Source organism: Ziziphus jujuba, chromosome 11 (assembly GCF_031755915.1).
Source record: "Ziziphus jujuba cultivar Dongzao chromosome 11, ASM3175591v1".
NCBI lineage: Eukaryota > Viridiplantae > Streptophyta > Magnoliopsida > Rosales > Rhamnaceae > Ziziphus > Ziziphus jujuba.
Genome location: NC_083389.1, coordinates 27106460 through 27121206, shown reverse-complemented (window position 1 = coordinate 27121206; position 14747 = coordinate 27106460). Strand labels below are relative to the sequence as shown.

The window sequence follows — 14747 nt, the reverse complement described above, 5'->3', positions numbered from 1 at the left end:
AAGAGCCAAATTACAATCACGTATATCAGATATCTCAAGATCGTACACAAGCAGATCATCCGCCACAGAACCAACATCAAACATTCCGAAGTTGATTCTATCTAAACCTTTTTGGCTAAAGTATCTACTAACTTGTTAGAACAAGGCAGTAGACCGTTTATCTAGCTTCTTGTTTCTTCTAGAGAAATAGGCAATTAAATAAACAATAATCTTCAAAAGTTCAACTGCCATTCAATCACAACCACCAACAACCATTCTTAGTAGGTTATAAGAAGTTCGAGCGACAGCAATTAAAATACAAACGGATAAAATTATAACTGTAATTAACTATACCAATGGTTGCGGACCAGTGGTTGTCAATTAGCGTAGACAGACACTAACACGCATATAAATCTTAATGTCACAACACATCATACCGTCATATTTCAAAAAAACAAAACTACTGAACCTCATGTTTAATATTTTATACTGAAAACTTTGAAATGAAATAGAAAAAGATAAACAACTCAGGCAAAATAAGTCCTACAAAAAAAGCCAAGCGCATTGACAATTTACGGCTTATGTTCTTCACTGCTCAAGTACAGGTGTCTTACTGCTCACTTCTTGGCTTTCTTGCCTCCCCTACAAAAAATGAATACAAGTCTTTGTTAGATTCATGTTTATTAGAAATTCAACAAACGAAACAAAATTTAAGTCACTCACTCAGCCTGTTGGGTTGCAGGTGCTGCTGGTACCCTCTCTTGTGGTCCCTGTGATGTCCAGGTAATAAAATCAGCATTTAAGGACTAAAATAAGTGATTAAGCACCATGAATTGATACATATATGGGCTAGCGCATGAGCAAGAATCACTTGTGGTATTACAATATACAACCAAAAAATTACTAGGCCTATGTACAAAGGCCAGAAATGATTCAGCAAGTAAAGAAATGACCAAATTCAGGTGCTATTTTGCAATTCTTGCTTACCTGAGCCAAACGCTCCTCCCGCCGAGCCAGCTTTCTTTCTCTGCTAGCCTTGTTCTTAGCACGCTTAGCCTCAAACTGGTCAGACAGAGTTTTCTCTCTTGCCTTTTCAGCCTTTGACTTGTGGATACTCTCCATCAGCACTCGCTTATTCTTAAAGACATTACCCTTAACTTTCATATACATATCATGGTACATATGCTTGTCAATCTTCTTGGATTCACGATACTTCCTAAGCAACCGTCTCAGAACACGCATTCTCCTCATCCAGAGGATTTTTGTTGGCAGCCTTGCTTCTCTAGTACCCCTACGCTTACCTGCAAACAAATGGGAAACAAATTATAATTTCTAAAGTGGTCATAATTCAATGTAGCAATATGCTCAAACAGTAACCACAGCTAGCATCAACATGCAGAAGTTGTGATTAGTAAATAGAAAGGCAAAGAATTTCGGCATAGACCATACCATAGCCAGAGTGACGTCCCTTCCTTTTGGCCTCCTTCATTCTACGGGCACGAGATCGAGAATGGATCTTTGTTGGTTTCCTGATAATGAAGCCATCCTTAACCAACTTCCGGATGTTTTGCCCTGCAAAAGGTTGGCATAATAATATAAATCAGTCTGAGAAAAAACTTGCCCGCAAAATGAACATCGAAAAAGCTTAGACAACAATTTCTATTCCCTTTCAAACTCCATTGCAGGAATTTAGTTCCAAGAAAAAAGAACCGTTTTTGGACATAGTAGTAAGACCAAACATCAGCGATGTATCAATCTACAATCAATGATATAATAGCAGCAATAAACTGAAACTACACGTGATTCATTCGAACTAGCACAACAACAACAAAAAAACAAGAAATGGAAAACTAACGGAAGGTTCACATTTTCATCAATTCGACAATCAAGGCTATAAGATGAACACACAAATACTCCATACCAAAACCAAATTTGCCACAATAGTACAGAATCAAAGAGTAAAACATGGGAACAAATTACATTTCAACCAAGACCCTGGATTCAAAATGAAGCAAAGCGTTAACATCTGAGTTCCCAAACTCAGTGATCTAGTTATGAGTAACCACTTGAAATCATATATCCGCCAGTTCGAAAAACCCAAACCCTAAAACATACTTTAACACTTCCCCAAGTGCTGAGCAATCGAAATAAATAATTACAGAGTAGAAAAAATAAATAAAAAAATAAAACGACTTGGCAGTTGTACTATATACTAAATTTCTATATCAGAGATCCACACGATTGGCCATGTACACGAAAACACTGAGAGATAGATGGAGTAAGAAAGGAAAACATACTGGAATTGGCCATGGAGATTTCGTTGACTTCATTAGGATCGAGCCAAACCTTCCCTCTGCCGCACTTGAGGACGCTCGAGGCGAGCCTCTTCTGGAGTTTCAACGACACCATCGATGCGGGTGGCCTTCACTTCCTCTCCTTCGAGTCCTAACCAGAGGGGTTATTCTTACGAAGAACAAAGACTGAACCTTTTTATAGTGGAAATGTTAGGGTTTTAACCGAGTCGGTATCAACGAGTTGAGCGAGACACGAAATGGGCTTCCCTGCTCGCTAATTGAGGTGTGAAAAGTAGCAATAAAAGCCCAACCCCATTTATGTATAGCAGGGCCCAATTCAAAACGACACGTTTTTTACCTTTGTATAAGTCCACTTATACTTCCCGTGCAAGTCAAGTTACATGCCATTCCTTGCACGAAAAGTATATTTCTTTAATTCTAGTTTCGGTATATAGGAAATTCAAACTCAATCTTTTTTTCATTGTCAAATAAATTCAGAATTATTGTTCACAGAGATAATAGATTTTACCATTAGATTGTTTTCACAAAAGCATTAATTGAAAAATGTAATTGTAGCACACATAAAAGGAGATTAAAGGCACACATTCATAGAATATACTTGTATGAGATTATTATATGCAAGTATTTTCAACATTTTAGAGTCCATAATCATTTTAGTGGAGCCTTCTACAACATCAATAGGTGGTGTAGGATTCAATGAATATTCAACCTTAGAATTATTACCTTAGAAAATAAAATAGATTTATCATTTAGTTTTCCCAAGATTAATCATTTTAGAATAAGCCCTTTTTTACTACTTGACCATGATTATTGTTGGTGAGAAAGAAAAATCATGGTTGTTTTATTTGTTAATTGATTGGATTGATTTCGAGAAAATATATATATATATATATATATATATATATAAAAGATTTGAAATTTGATTACACAATATTTTATGGGCCTTTCTTTTGAAAGAAAGAATTGGGCTGATGAATCCTTTTCTTTAAAGCCCATTCAAAAGCAAGCCCAACTTATACTTTATTTTCTAAAGCCCATCTCAATGTGATCCATTTGACTGAATGAAGAAGAAGAGGACTTTCGACTTTCCTAAGCAGACTAGGCTAAACTCTCCAAATTTGACTGTTGAACGGCAACACCTGTCAATTTTCAACGCCGGCCAAAGCTGCGAAGAATTTTACACGTTGCCTTTTTCCCAATTCTGTCTCTTAGGGACTCAGACACCGAAAGCAAAATTTGTGTTCTCTATTTTCCCACTAGTTTTTATTTATTTTATTTGTTTTTTATTTTTATTTTTTCCCGTAATTTCCTGGAAAATTCCTTTTTTTTTTTTTTTTTTTTAATCCCCCAAACCCTAGTCGGTTTCAATCGCTCAATTGATTGTTCGATTTCTCAATTCAAGAAATTCGGTTCACAATTATGTTCATCTCCCTAATCGCTGATACCGTTGCAGTAGCCACGGCAAAAGGCCTAGGGTTAGCAATTCGTCGACAATGCTTGACATCCGGCCGTCAAATTTCAATCTCCGAGCAATTATCAACCTTCGCCGGAGGATTTCTTAAAATATCGGCGGTAATTTTCCCCGTCGACGCACTCGCCCCGCCACCTGTGAAGTCGTATTCGTATAGAACCCTTCCTCGTACGCTCCTCCGCAAGAAGAGACGTTCGAAGCGGAAATTTTTAAGCGGCGATGACTCCGAGGACGGTGGAGAAGAAGAAGAGGAAGACGGCGGTTTCTTTGGTGGTGACGGTCCGTTTTTCAGTGGAGGAAGCGGCGGAGGAAGAGGAGGCAGTGGCAGGGGTTGGAATTTCGATAGGTTTGGTGGGCATAGTTGGGATGAGTCGTCTTCTTCTTCGTCTTCCGATCCGGCTTTCGATTTCGTTTATGAGGTGATAAGCTGGATAGCGCTTTCGAATTGCGTGCACTTCGCGTTCAAGAAGGTTATTCGAATCGTAGCCGATGGAATTGGCGATGGTGGAAGAGAGAAGGTGGTGGCCACATAAGATTGGTGAATGGTGATTGGTGCACCATCTCTTTCTCTCAATGGTTGATGATATCTAAATGGGAGCAAAATTGGGAATTTATTCCATTCTTTCAATTGGGAAAATCTAAGTTTTTTTTTCTGGTTGAAAATTTGTATATGTTGTAAATATTCTCATTGTTCCTATTTAATTTCGTTGTGTATATTATATATAAAGATGGTGCTTTGGTTCTTTTGATTTATATCAATATAATTTACACTTCTCAGCTGAATTTTTAGTTCTGTCTTATTGCTAATCGAATTGTGTTATGCTCATCTGGTTTTAGACCTTTATGATGATCTACAATTAAAAACAGCTATACGTAGTAGTGTTCATTGAAAAACTGGTCCAAAGCCTAGAATTTGCTTCTCTTTTATCCTATTTTCGTACTGATTTAGTCCATTTGGGCATCAGGGCATGTTGGGTTTAACTTGTGTAAGTTGATTTGCCATTAGATGTGGACTAAGTAGCAAAATTTGAAAGGTGCTTTGGTCCTTTTAACTTATATTAGTATAATTCATAGCAAAATTTGAAAGGTGCTTTGGTCCTTTTAACTTATATTAGTATAATTCATACTTCGCAGCTGAATTTTTAGTTCTGTATGACTAATTGAATTGTTTCATACTTGACTGGTCAAAGCCTTGGATTTGCTTCTTTTTGTTATTATTTTCTACTAATTTTAGTCCATTCGGGAATGTTGGGTTTAACTCAAATTCGTGCAAGTTAAGTTAATTTTCCATCAAGGGTTAGTTGTGGACTAGGTGGAAAAATGTGGAAGGTGGAAGACTAGGAAGACGTTGCAAATGACCAATACACGTAACGTATCAATGGGTATTTTTAACAGAATTTTTACGTAGTCTGATGAGTGTTTAATAAGCCAGCTACCAAGCATTGATTTTTCCATGATCAGGAACAATGGTCAATATTTATCTTTTTGTTGAAGGGTGACAAAGTTAAGGTTAAGTCTATGTGATCTTAAAGACTGTGACATGGAAGTTTATACTGTGAAGTTTGTGGAGGGACAGAGCAATGAGCATTTGCATTGATCAGCTTCGGTAACACTTGTGGTATTCTGTAAATGGAAGTTATTACTGTGTCAGGATCAATGATTTTCAAATTACCCAAATAGTCTTCTACATGTGTTTCATTGTTTCTTGTTTTGGTGAAGTAGGCCCAAATAAAACAACTACATGTAAATCAATCTCGCAAAATGTCACCATTCTTCAAACAAAAGACTCCTATTACAACACGCTAAGATCGCTCCCAAAACAAAAGGTTAGCTAAAACTTGTCAGCAACTCCAATTCCACCCTCCAAAAATATGAGAAAATTGGAACTATCCCAAATTTCTCTGCATTAAAACTCTACAGCTTTCAATCAAACCAAACAATGAATTGTCCAATAGTCGCTTCATAGGCCTTCCAACTCAACGAAATTTTTTATTTAAAACTATTTTCCGAGCTGAAGAAAGACAGTGGGAAAGCTCCAAACTTCAGCAACATTCGAATTAGCTTAATCAAGGTTGGCTGCAAAACCTGCAATCCAACAACTCCAGCAACATATAACAAAGAATCTTGCTGTAGAGCTTAAAAACGTATAACAAAGAATCTTGCTGTAGAGCTTAAACTAAAGAATCTTCGAGGACAATACCAGAATTAGGACCCACTGGATTCTCATACATCTCCTTCAATAACAAACTTAATAATCAAAATAGGATTCCTAGAAAAAGTGTAACTTGAGGTCAAAAGTTACTTTATTCCTTTACTTCCTTGTGAATCAACTACTAGTAACAAACAAAACATTCCAAGGAAAAAAGGAGCATCTTACTTTCTTGATCAGCTGAATCCAATTTCTGTTTAACATTACAAAAAAAAATCAATCTTTCCAATCAAAGTGTAAACTTTTCTTTAAAAAGTGAAATCCATCAGCTCCCTAAATCCAGCCAGAGATCTGCTTAGATTTAGAGCAATCACGAAAATTACGAGCGTTGGATTCTGAAATTCCCTAGTAAAGCTAACCTCATTAATCAACATGTTAATTTTTCCCAGTGTTTACACAATATAACTATGTTGTTGCTGCTCATTAATTTTTTGCCCGTGTTTACACTTTACACTATGGTGTTACATTACATAACTGTGCAGTCCACAGAAGATTGAGTTTTGTTTTGTTATGAGCGTAGAACTAAAGGCTTGCAAGCTCACTGGTATTGTACTGTTCAATAGAGCTGGGAAATCTTTAAAATTTGCATCCCCACTTGCTCTTTCAAAATGATTGTCACAGTGGCCCTTTTCATGGAGTTCTTTAATGCTAATCCTAGTAATGGTCGATTTATGGAGTTCTTTAATGATGATTCTAGTAATGGCCATTTTATGGTGTTCTCTAGGTACCAGTAAGTCTCGAATCTCCATTTATTTAGTCAATTAGGTTGTTGAGGAACTTTGTAGTCTGCGAGGTAATGTCGACACAATAGTTGGGCAACACCTATACGTTTGATGGCTTTTTTTTTTTAAAAATTTTTTTGTTAATTATTACTTCTTTTTTTTCCCCTTAAAACCACAGCGTCAAGAAGTAGAATCCAAACTTATACTTGGATTTTCTAATCTGTGTCGTTAACTTGAGCTATAGAAACATTGAATTTGAAATATTAAAATGTTGCTCTGAGAGTGAAATCAATAATTGAAACAATTACTGGCCAATTGAGGTTTAAGGGGAATTATAGCATATCTTTCTATTGACTTCAATATTTAAAGAAGTGCATTGTTGGGTCTCTGGCAGATAAAATATAACAGGATCTGATATAGGATCTTTCTTCACATATAGTATATGTACTATGATTGATGAAAAGGGATATCCGGCCTCAATTGACATACTCTTTGAGCAAAGGATAAGCAACTTGTTCGTATTCAACTATCAAATTTTGAAGTTGATAATGATTTTTCATTATTTTATTTCTTCATAGACTTTTCAACTTAGCAATGATTATTTGACTTAGAGGATGATCCAAGTCAGCTGATTGTGAACCTAATCCTTAATTCATGATCTTAGCAGCCTCTATATGCACCTATATAGTTGTTATAACAGTAATAGTAAAGCCGCCAAATTTTTTACTAAATTTTCGAATACACAACAAAGTGCTAAAAAAAAAAAATAATAATAATAAAAAAATAAAAATAAAACTTACATATGAAAACCAAGTAAGATTTGATATCTAAACATTGAACAAATAAATTTGTTCTCTCCACCATTATTGTTATTATAGTAGTTATATTTCAACCACGCTAAGAAGAGGGAAGAAATCGAGCTGATATAAGTCTGTCAAGCTGTCAATACTATTTGGTATGGCAGCTTGAGGACCCACATGAGACTGTAATGACGAACATATGGGTTAGGTTCATGCATTTTCCTTTGTAAGTTCACATTTCTTAAATTGCTTTGTCCTGACGTCCAACCAATCCTTTTTTGACTTGCAATAGATTTTTTTTTTTTCTTTTTTTTTCTTTTTTGGCATCGTTAAAAGTAAAAAGGCGTGTGATTCATATACGTATTGCTTGTTCTGTTTTTGTGATCTAACTTCATTCTTCCATCGTGATTGTTTAATTTTATCTCCTTTATATATATATATATAATCACAGACCAATTGGAAGGTTCTTTTCCCCTTAAATTTGCTTTTGAGACAGATCTAAAAATGATAGAGCTTTTTGGATACATACCAATTTGCTGATTTTCCAACTTTAATTAATTATAGATCTTTACATAAACCTTTTTGGAAAGATAGTGATTCATTGTTGAATATTAATAGTATGTATGAAATATTTTCAAAGGGTTAGATTCAGTGTTGAATATTGATTAGATGTATGAGAAATTATTTTCAGTCATATTTTCAAAGGGTTATTATTCTTTCGTTTCTCTCTGTTTCTAACTATTTTTTCCCTCTGATTACTTCTGGTCTTTTTACTTTTTATTCTCTTTTTCTCAATTTTCTGGTTTCTGGTCAATTAGTATTTTTGGTCACACAAGTATGGTAGCAGGGGATTGGGACAGGGAAACATGCAAGCTCAAAATCCAGCAGCATTGTTCATCTTGGTTCAACTCCTTCTCCGCGTTACTGATAGAATTTTGATTAGTCCAAAGGAGCATTGGAAGAAAATTGATAATGCATTTAGTGACTAAAAATTATAGAAAATTGATAGAAGGTCTAGTGGAAAGACATTAATCTAAATAAAGCCATTTTTTTCAACTCTAGTCAGTAAGTAGGAAGACCAAAATTTATAGAGATTATCATAATAATGAAGTCTTTTGAAACACTTTTATTTTTTTTTGGGGTCAGAGTGGCCCTCAAAAACAAGAAAAAGGAAAGAAAGTTTTTGAGCACAATTATGGTGATTGATTAGTGTCATGTGAAGAAGTGCAATCTCCAAGTTTTCCATGCTCCTTCCTGATTCCTATGAACCTCATATTCAATCACAAATTAAATCTCTCTCTCTCTCTCTCTCTCTCTCTCTCTCCTTATTGGTGGCTGAGCTCTTACACATCCCAGCATAATGGGTCCTTTCTTCCATGATGAACTGTTGGCACCAGTCCTACATTTTGTCTCTGTGAACAGAGGGGTCCTCTAAGTTTGTGAAAAAAGCTCTCAGCCTAAAAATATTTCATAAATTTGCCGGTAATTTTTTTATACAAGTTTTTATTTTGTTACGAGAATAAATTGTTTTTCTCTAAATTGTCATGTATATATATATATATATATATTTTTGGTAATAATGTATAAAATTGTTGATTGAAGAAAAAAAACAGTTAATTATTTGATATAACATATAAATGAAACCAATAGATATATAGCAAGAAACTAAATAATTGTTTTTATGTAACCCGCATTATTTAAAAAAAAAAAAAGTCTAACCCGTACTAATTAGCGAAACAATTAATAAAAAAATTTTTCATCGTTATCTATGATAAAACATAATATTATTATAATTATAGTTATAGTTTCACAAGGATTATCATAAGGACTCACACTACGATTTGTCTGGATGACTAGATCGTAGTGGCATTGTGATTCGCAAAAATCTATGCGTCACTTACATATATATGACCCATATTATTAAATTAAATATTATATACAGCACAAGAACCAGAACATATAGATGCATGAACTTCTTCTAATGATTCGCATCGATATTAATAATTAAAAGAGTCTTATCCATTATATTCCATTTACATTACAAATAGAATAATTAGACTTAAAAGAGCAACCAATTAAATAATTATATATAGAGCGCTTTTTATTTACCAATATTTTTACATCTAATCTAATGTGTCAAAAAAAAAGTATATGAAATTTACCGACTTTAATAAAGTTAAAGATGTTGTGCAAATTATCAATGACTTTTTCAACTACTTAGACTTTTATTTAAAAGAGAAAGAGATTGTTCATTTGCATTCCAATTTGATTTTTATAAAGTTAGGATATTATATGATACATTCAGAATTAATATTTTAATAAAAAAAATTCAAATTCAAGGCCAATATAAATAACGATTATAATAGCACGATATCTAACTTTATAAATTGTATCATATGACAAATTTTATGAAGAAAAGATATAATGACTTAAAATATATATATATATATATATAATAATGGAGATACATGAACCGACAACATTGGCATAATCCAAAGGTTTACGAAAAGGAACAAAAGAAAAAACACACGAAAAGGAAGAGAGACGACGAACAATAAACAGTACGGTGCTGCATGCAATCACATGTTTTTCCATTTATTTCTTTATATATTTACGAACACACACATGAAGATCAAACAACAGGATGAAGATCAAAAGAAACACACAAAACACACAGAACACACACACACACACACACACACACACACACACACACACACACATATATATATATATATATTAAGCATCTTCTTGTAAACACGCATGGATCATTCATCTGGATCGATAGCTAATAGAAGAGAGCTTGGCGGTGGTGGTGGTGCTGCTGATGGTGGCTGACGAGATCATCGAGCATCCACAGGTCCCCACTCAAATGATCTTCTTGTTCCGAATCACCACCACCGCTTATTCCACTGCTCACATTCACATACTCAGCTTCAGCTTCAGGTTCAAGACCCAGGAACGATTCCAAGCTCGAGATTTGCCGTTTTATGAGTTCCTTCTGTGGGTGTGGTGGTGGGATGGTTTCCACTTGCATCTTCAGATCATCATAAACCTCCTTCTCATCATCGTACCTCTGGTTCTGGTTATACATCAATGTTGTCGGGAAGGAGCTCGAATATGGCTGCGGTGGTAGTGGAACGATATGGGTGGCAGCAGGTTGGAACTGAGAGGATAATGACTGCTTCTGCTTCTTAAATGGCGGTGGAGGTGGAAGTGGGATGGTTTGTTCTTTCTGGGCGAAGTTGAGCTTGGCCTTGTCGCCGCGGATTCGCTTGGCGGCTTGGTCGTAAGCTCTGGCTGCTTCCTCGGCGGTGTTGTAGGTTCCTAACCACACTCGGACTCCTTTTTGTGGGTCGCGAATCTCCGCTGCCCATTTTCCCCATGGCCTCTGTCTTATTCCTCTATACACGTTCTTCCGAACCCTCTCACTGCCACTGCTATCAGTCTTGCTCTCCTTCTCCTTTGTTTTCACCCGCTTGCTCTTCTGCGCCTTCTCTCCCCTCACTATCCACAACACAACAACACCACCACCACCATGTAAAATTAATTAATTCATTCATTCATATATCACAGTCTCAACTTTATCTGATTTAACAATACCAGTTTTTGTTTTCTACTATTAAAAAAACCATAAAGAAAATGATGACCCACCTATTAACTATTTAAACCTTTTGAGACGGGTCATATTTTAAACTTATTCAAATTTGGTAGCATAGCCATACTACTTTCTGGCTTTCCTTATGTACAACTAACTTGCTAATAATTCACAAAAAAAATAAAAGAAAAAAGTTGCTTATATATATATATTTTTTGAAAGCTTTGGTTTATGATTATATAAGAAGCTAAATTCCAGTAATTCATCAAATCCAAAGCAAGAATATCTTGATCATAATCATGAAACAAATTAAGATTTGAGTAAAATTTCATGCAAACAAAGAGAAACAACCCAAGAAACAAAATACCTTTGGAGAGTTGCTTAGGTTTGTTGGCGAGGTTGTTGTAGGAGCTGTACTGGTCGGAGAAGGAGGAGTGGTCCAGGCCTAGGAGGTCGGAGATGGTGTCAAGGTCAGACCAGAGGTCCTTCGTGGTCAACTTCCGGCCACGTTTCACGGCGATGAAGTCAGAAATTATAGCACCACCGCACATCTTTCTGTGCAGACTGGTGTGTTCAGACTATAGACAAACAAAACAAAATAAAACAAAGAGAGAAAAATTAATACACAGGGATAAAGAAAGAGAGAAATTTAAGATTATTATGCAGAGGTTTGCTTTGCTCTTTGGGCCTATCTATATATATGTATATATATCTGACTAACGGTTACAATCACATACAACCCTCCACGCTAACAGACAAAAAAAAAAAAAAATTAATAATAATAATAGAAATAAACTTTTGATATCAAAAGTATGGCCCATAATCAAACGGCAGAGAGAGAATCAATAAAGTTATAAGTCATGGAGTAAAATCAGGCAAAGGTCCAAAACAAACACCCTTGAGAAAAACAAAGATCAAAAGAGTGAGAGAGGTGGAGGAGGAGGAGTACGTGGGGTCTGAACTGATGCTGACCGTACGATTCAGGGGGATTTTGGAAGTGAGTGAAAGGGTGTGGGGTCCATCGGATCAGCAAGTTGGGCAAGCAGTGATTGCTTACGTGGAGATCTATTATTTTGGGAGACAAACGACAGTGCTGTTACATTTGCTATGCGCAGGCAGAAAAACCAGCTGTGTGTATGGTGCGTACTGGTTGTGTGGGTAGGTGCACCGTAACGTAGGTCAGGGTCGTTCCAAAATTTAACGGCCGGCCGAGGGAACCAAGGAATAAAAAATAAATAAATAAATGAAAAGACCCATATCACCCAAACTTCTGCAGCTAATATCAGTTTTGCCCTCCCCACCACTCTTTGAATTGTCATCTTCACAATTGCGTTTAATCATTTGTGATTATGTTACAAATTTCAATAATAAAATATGATGAAAATCATTACATGCTACTTACATAATTTCTTATATTCTGAAATGCAGCTTTAATATTTTATGCCATTCTTAGGTGTTATACCATGTATATGTATATATATATATATGTTACTTTATTTGCTAATATGATAATAGAGAGACAATATGAGAGTTTATCATAGTAGTCTATGGAATATTTTTAATTACTTAATCCGAATAATTGAGTATTTCTTACTCTACTGAGTTACAGAATACAGGGCTTGGGAGTGAAAAACAAATAGTAAGTTTAGATCAACAGTATTAAAAAACTCTGTTTTGAGAATTTTATTGGCCAAAAAAGACAATGACATAAGCATGGAAGATAATGTTGTTTTGTTAATACAAGAGGGCCAAAAAGTTGGCAGGCTTTTAGGAAGCAACAGCAGCTAAAGCCTGAAGGGAGAAGGCATAAAACTCTGCAAAGAAACGCTTTCCGATTTTGCTTCCCAATTCCTCAAATCAAATGGTATCTTCCCAAGAAACCAAACAATAACGTTTCCAATTTCAACCGAAAAAAAAAAAAAGGGTAACGTTTTCAAACACTTTATTTCTCTAGCATGATGTGGGAATCCTTCATCCTCTATCACTCTACCCCAGCCTCCTTTGTCCTCATCTTTTTGTTTGCAATATATTTAATAGGACTATTTCTATATCAAAAGGCTTGCCCTTTAAGGAAAAATATATGTCTCAAAGTGGGTAGGAAAAATTAAATGAACCAGGACAAAGATAATTTCGAGCTAAAATTTCTGACCAGCTCATTTTTGGGTTTATCATTTCAAGGTGTGTATCTCAGTCTTTTTATGAGTGTCTGAAATAATTGGCAGAACCTTAAATGACTCTTTTTTTTTTTTTTTTTTGCCTCTGATTTCTTTCAGTTTCAGAAGATAATTCTAATGATCAGAAGAATACAAGATTGTCCTTTTCATTCTTTTCAATAGAGGCAAAAGTGGACTCCTTAAGTTAGCAAAGAAAAACTCTCTCATGTCAAACCTGACTGCCTATGCTTCAGGGGGTGAAAAAAAAGAAAAAAAGATTGAGAAAAATATCTTCTGCGTTTATGATGACTGGTAGTGGTGGGTAAAAACCGAATCGGACCTATTAAACCGACCAAACTGATATATTTGGTTTGGTTTGGGTTGGTTTTAATTTATTAATCGGTTTGATTCGGTTAAATATATAAAAAAAACCAAAACGGTCGGTTCAGGTTGTAGGTTGGATGAAATTTATCCAACCCAACCCGCACCAAATCGATCATCAATTAAACTAACATTTTATTTTACTTTTATATATAAATATAGTATATAATTATAAAATAAAACTATTATTTTATTTATTGTGAGAATGGGATTGAAGAGTGTGGAAGAAGACTTTTTAAAATAATTTTTATTTTTATGGATTGTTAGTTTATTTAATTATAAGTTCATTTTAAAATTTAAGATTTCAAATATGGATTATATTCTATTTTATAATTAATAATGGTTGTAGATTTGTTATAGAATTTATTTGTTAGTGTATGATGTATTTGTATAATTAGGTTGTAGTTGTAGATTTATATTATAGTTATATGGTTTTATTTTGTATTATCTTACTTGTATTGTAGTTGTATGGTTTCATGTTGCATTGTAGTTAATAGTTAGTTTATATGGTATTTTTGTTAGTTGAATGTATATTAAAATTATTTAATTTAGATATTATTTAATTTAGATAATAGCTTGAAAAAGATGCTTAATTCAAAATATAATGCATGAATATGATTGAAGATTGATAATTAAAAAGGCCTAAAAAAACTTTATACAATTTTGAACCCAATGTATACAATTTTTATCTCAAAATAACATAAATAAAAAAATTTGTGCCGAGATCTAAATTGACCTAAACCGTTAACCCAATCCAAACCGACCAATGATCATCGGTTTGGTTCGGTTCGGGTTGAACATGGTGGTTGGTTTGGTTTGGTTTCGTATCCAATTCAAACCAAATTGATCGGTTCGGTTTAAAAAAATTTATAAAACCGAACCAAACCGCACCGAATCTACCCCTAACGACTGGTATGGTATCTCTTTTTGGCTCACCTGTTCATGAAAATCCGACCTTCTTCATTAATATTTTTGTCCTTTTCTTAACAGAAGAAAATTCAAAGTTCATCATCTACTAAAATTTAATGAATTTAATATAGTTAAATGTTTGAACATTATTATGCGTATCCAGTTCTTAAGTTCTCATGATTTTGGTCAATCCTCTATTTCATCTAAGTT

General features: G+C 34.6%; 3 protein-coding genes across 3 annotated transcripts; 1 reads left to right on the top strand and 2 right to left on the bottom strand.

Annotated features, from left to right (window-relative positions):
- Window positions 1-199: 199 nt before the first annotated feature.
- On the bottom strand, window positions 200-2446 carry LOC107433150 (large ribosomal subunit protein eL19y). Its single transcript, XM_016044404.4, has 5 exons — window positions 2277-2446; window positions 1429-1551; window positions 967-1280; window positions 703-749; window positions 200-621 (listed from the first exon to the last, which is right to left on the bottom strand). Exons 1-5 carry the CDS (start codon window positions 2386-2388, stop codon window positions 597-599), a joined length of 621 nt encoding a protein of 206 aa, XP_015899890.1. The 5' UTR covers window positions 2389-2446; the 3' UTR covers window positions 200-596.
- An 887-nt stretch (window positions 2447-3333) lies between these two features.
- On the top strand, window positions 3334-4548 carry LOC107433213 (uncharacterized). Its single transcript, XM_016044474.4, has one exon. The coding sequence runs from the start codon at window positions 3714-3716 to the stop codon at window positions 4296-4298; it is 585 nt and encodes a 194-aa protein (XP_015899960.1). The 5' UTR covers window positions 3334-3713; the 3' UTR covers window positions 4299-4548.
- Window positions 4549-9918: 5370 nt separating this feature from the next.
- On the bottom strand, window positions 9919-11774 carry LOC107433148 (ethylene-responsive transcription factor RAP2-3). Its single transcript, XM_016044403.4, has 2 exons — window positions 11462-11774; window positions 9919-11003 (listed from the first exon to the last, which is right to left on the bottom strand). The coding sequence occupies exons 1-2, from the start codon at window positions 11643-11645 to the stop codon at window positions 10285-10287; spliced, it is 903 nt and encodes a 300-aa protein (XP_015899889.1). The 5' UTR covers window positions 11646-11774; the 3' UTR covers window positions 9919-10284.
- Window positions 11775-14747: the final 2973 nt, after the last annotated feature.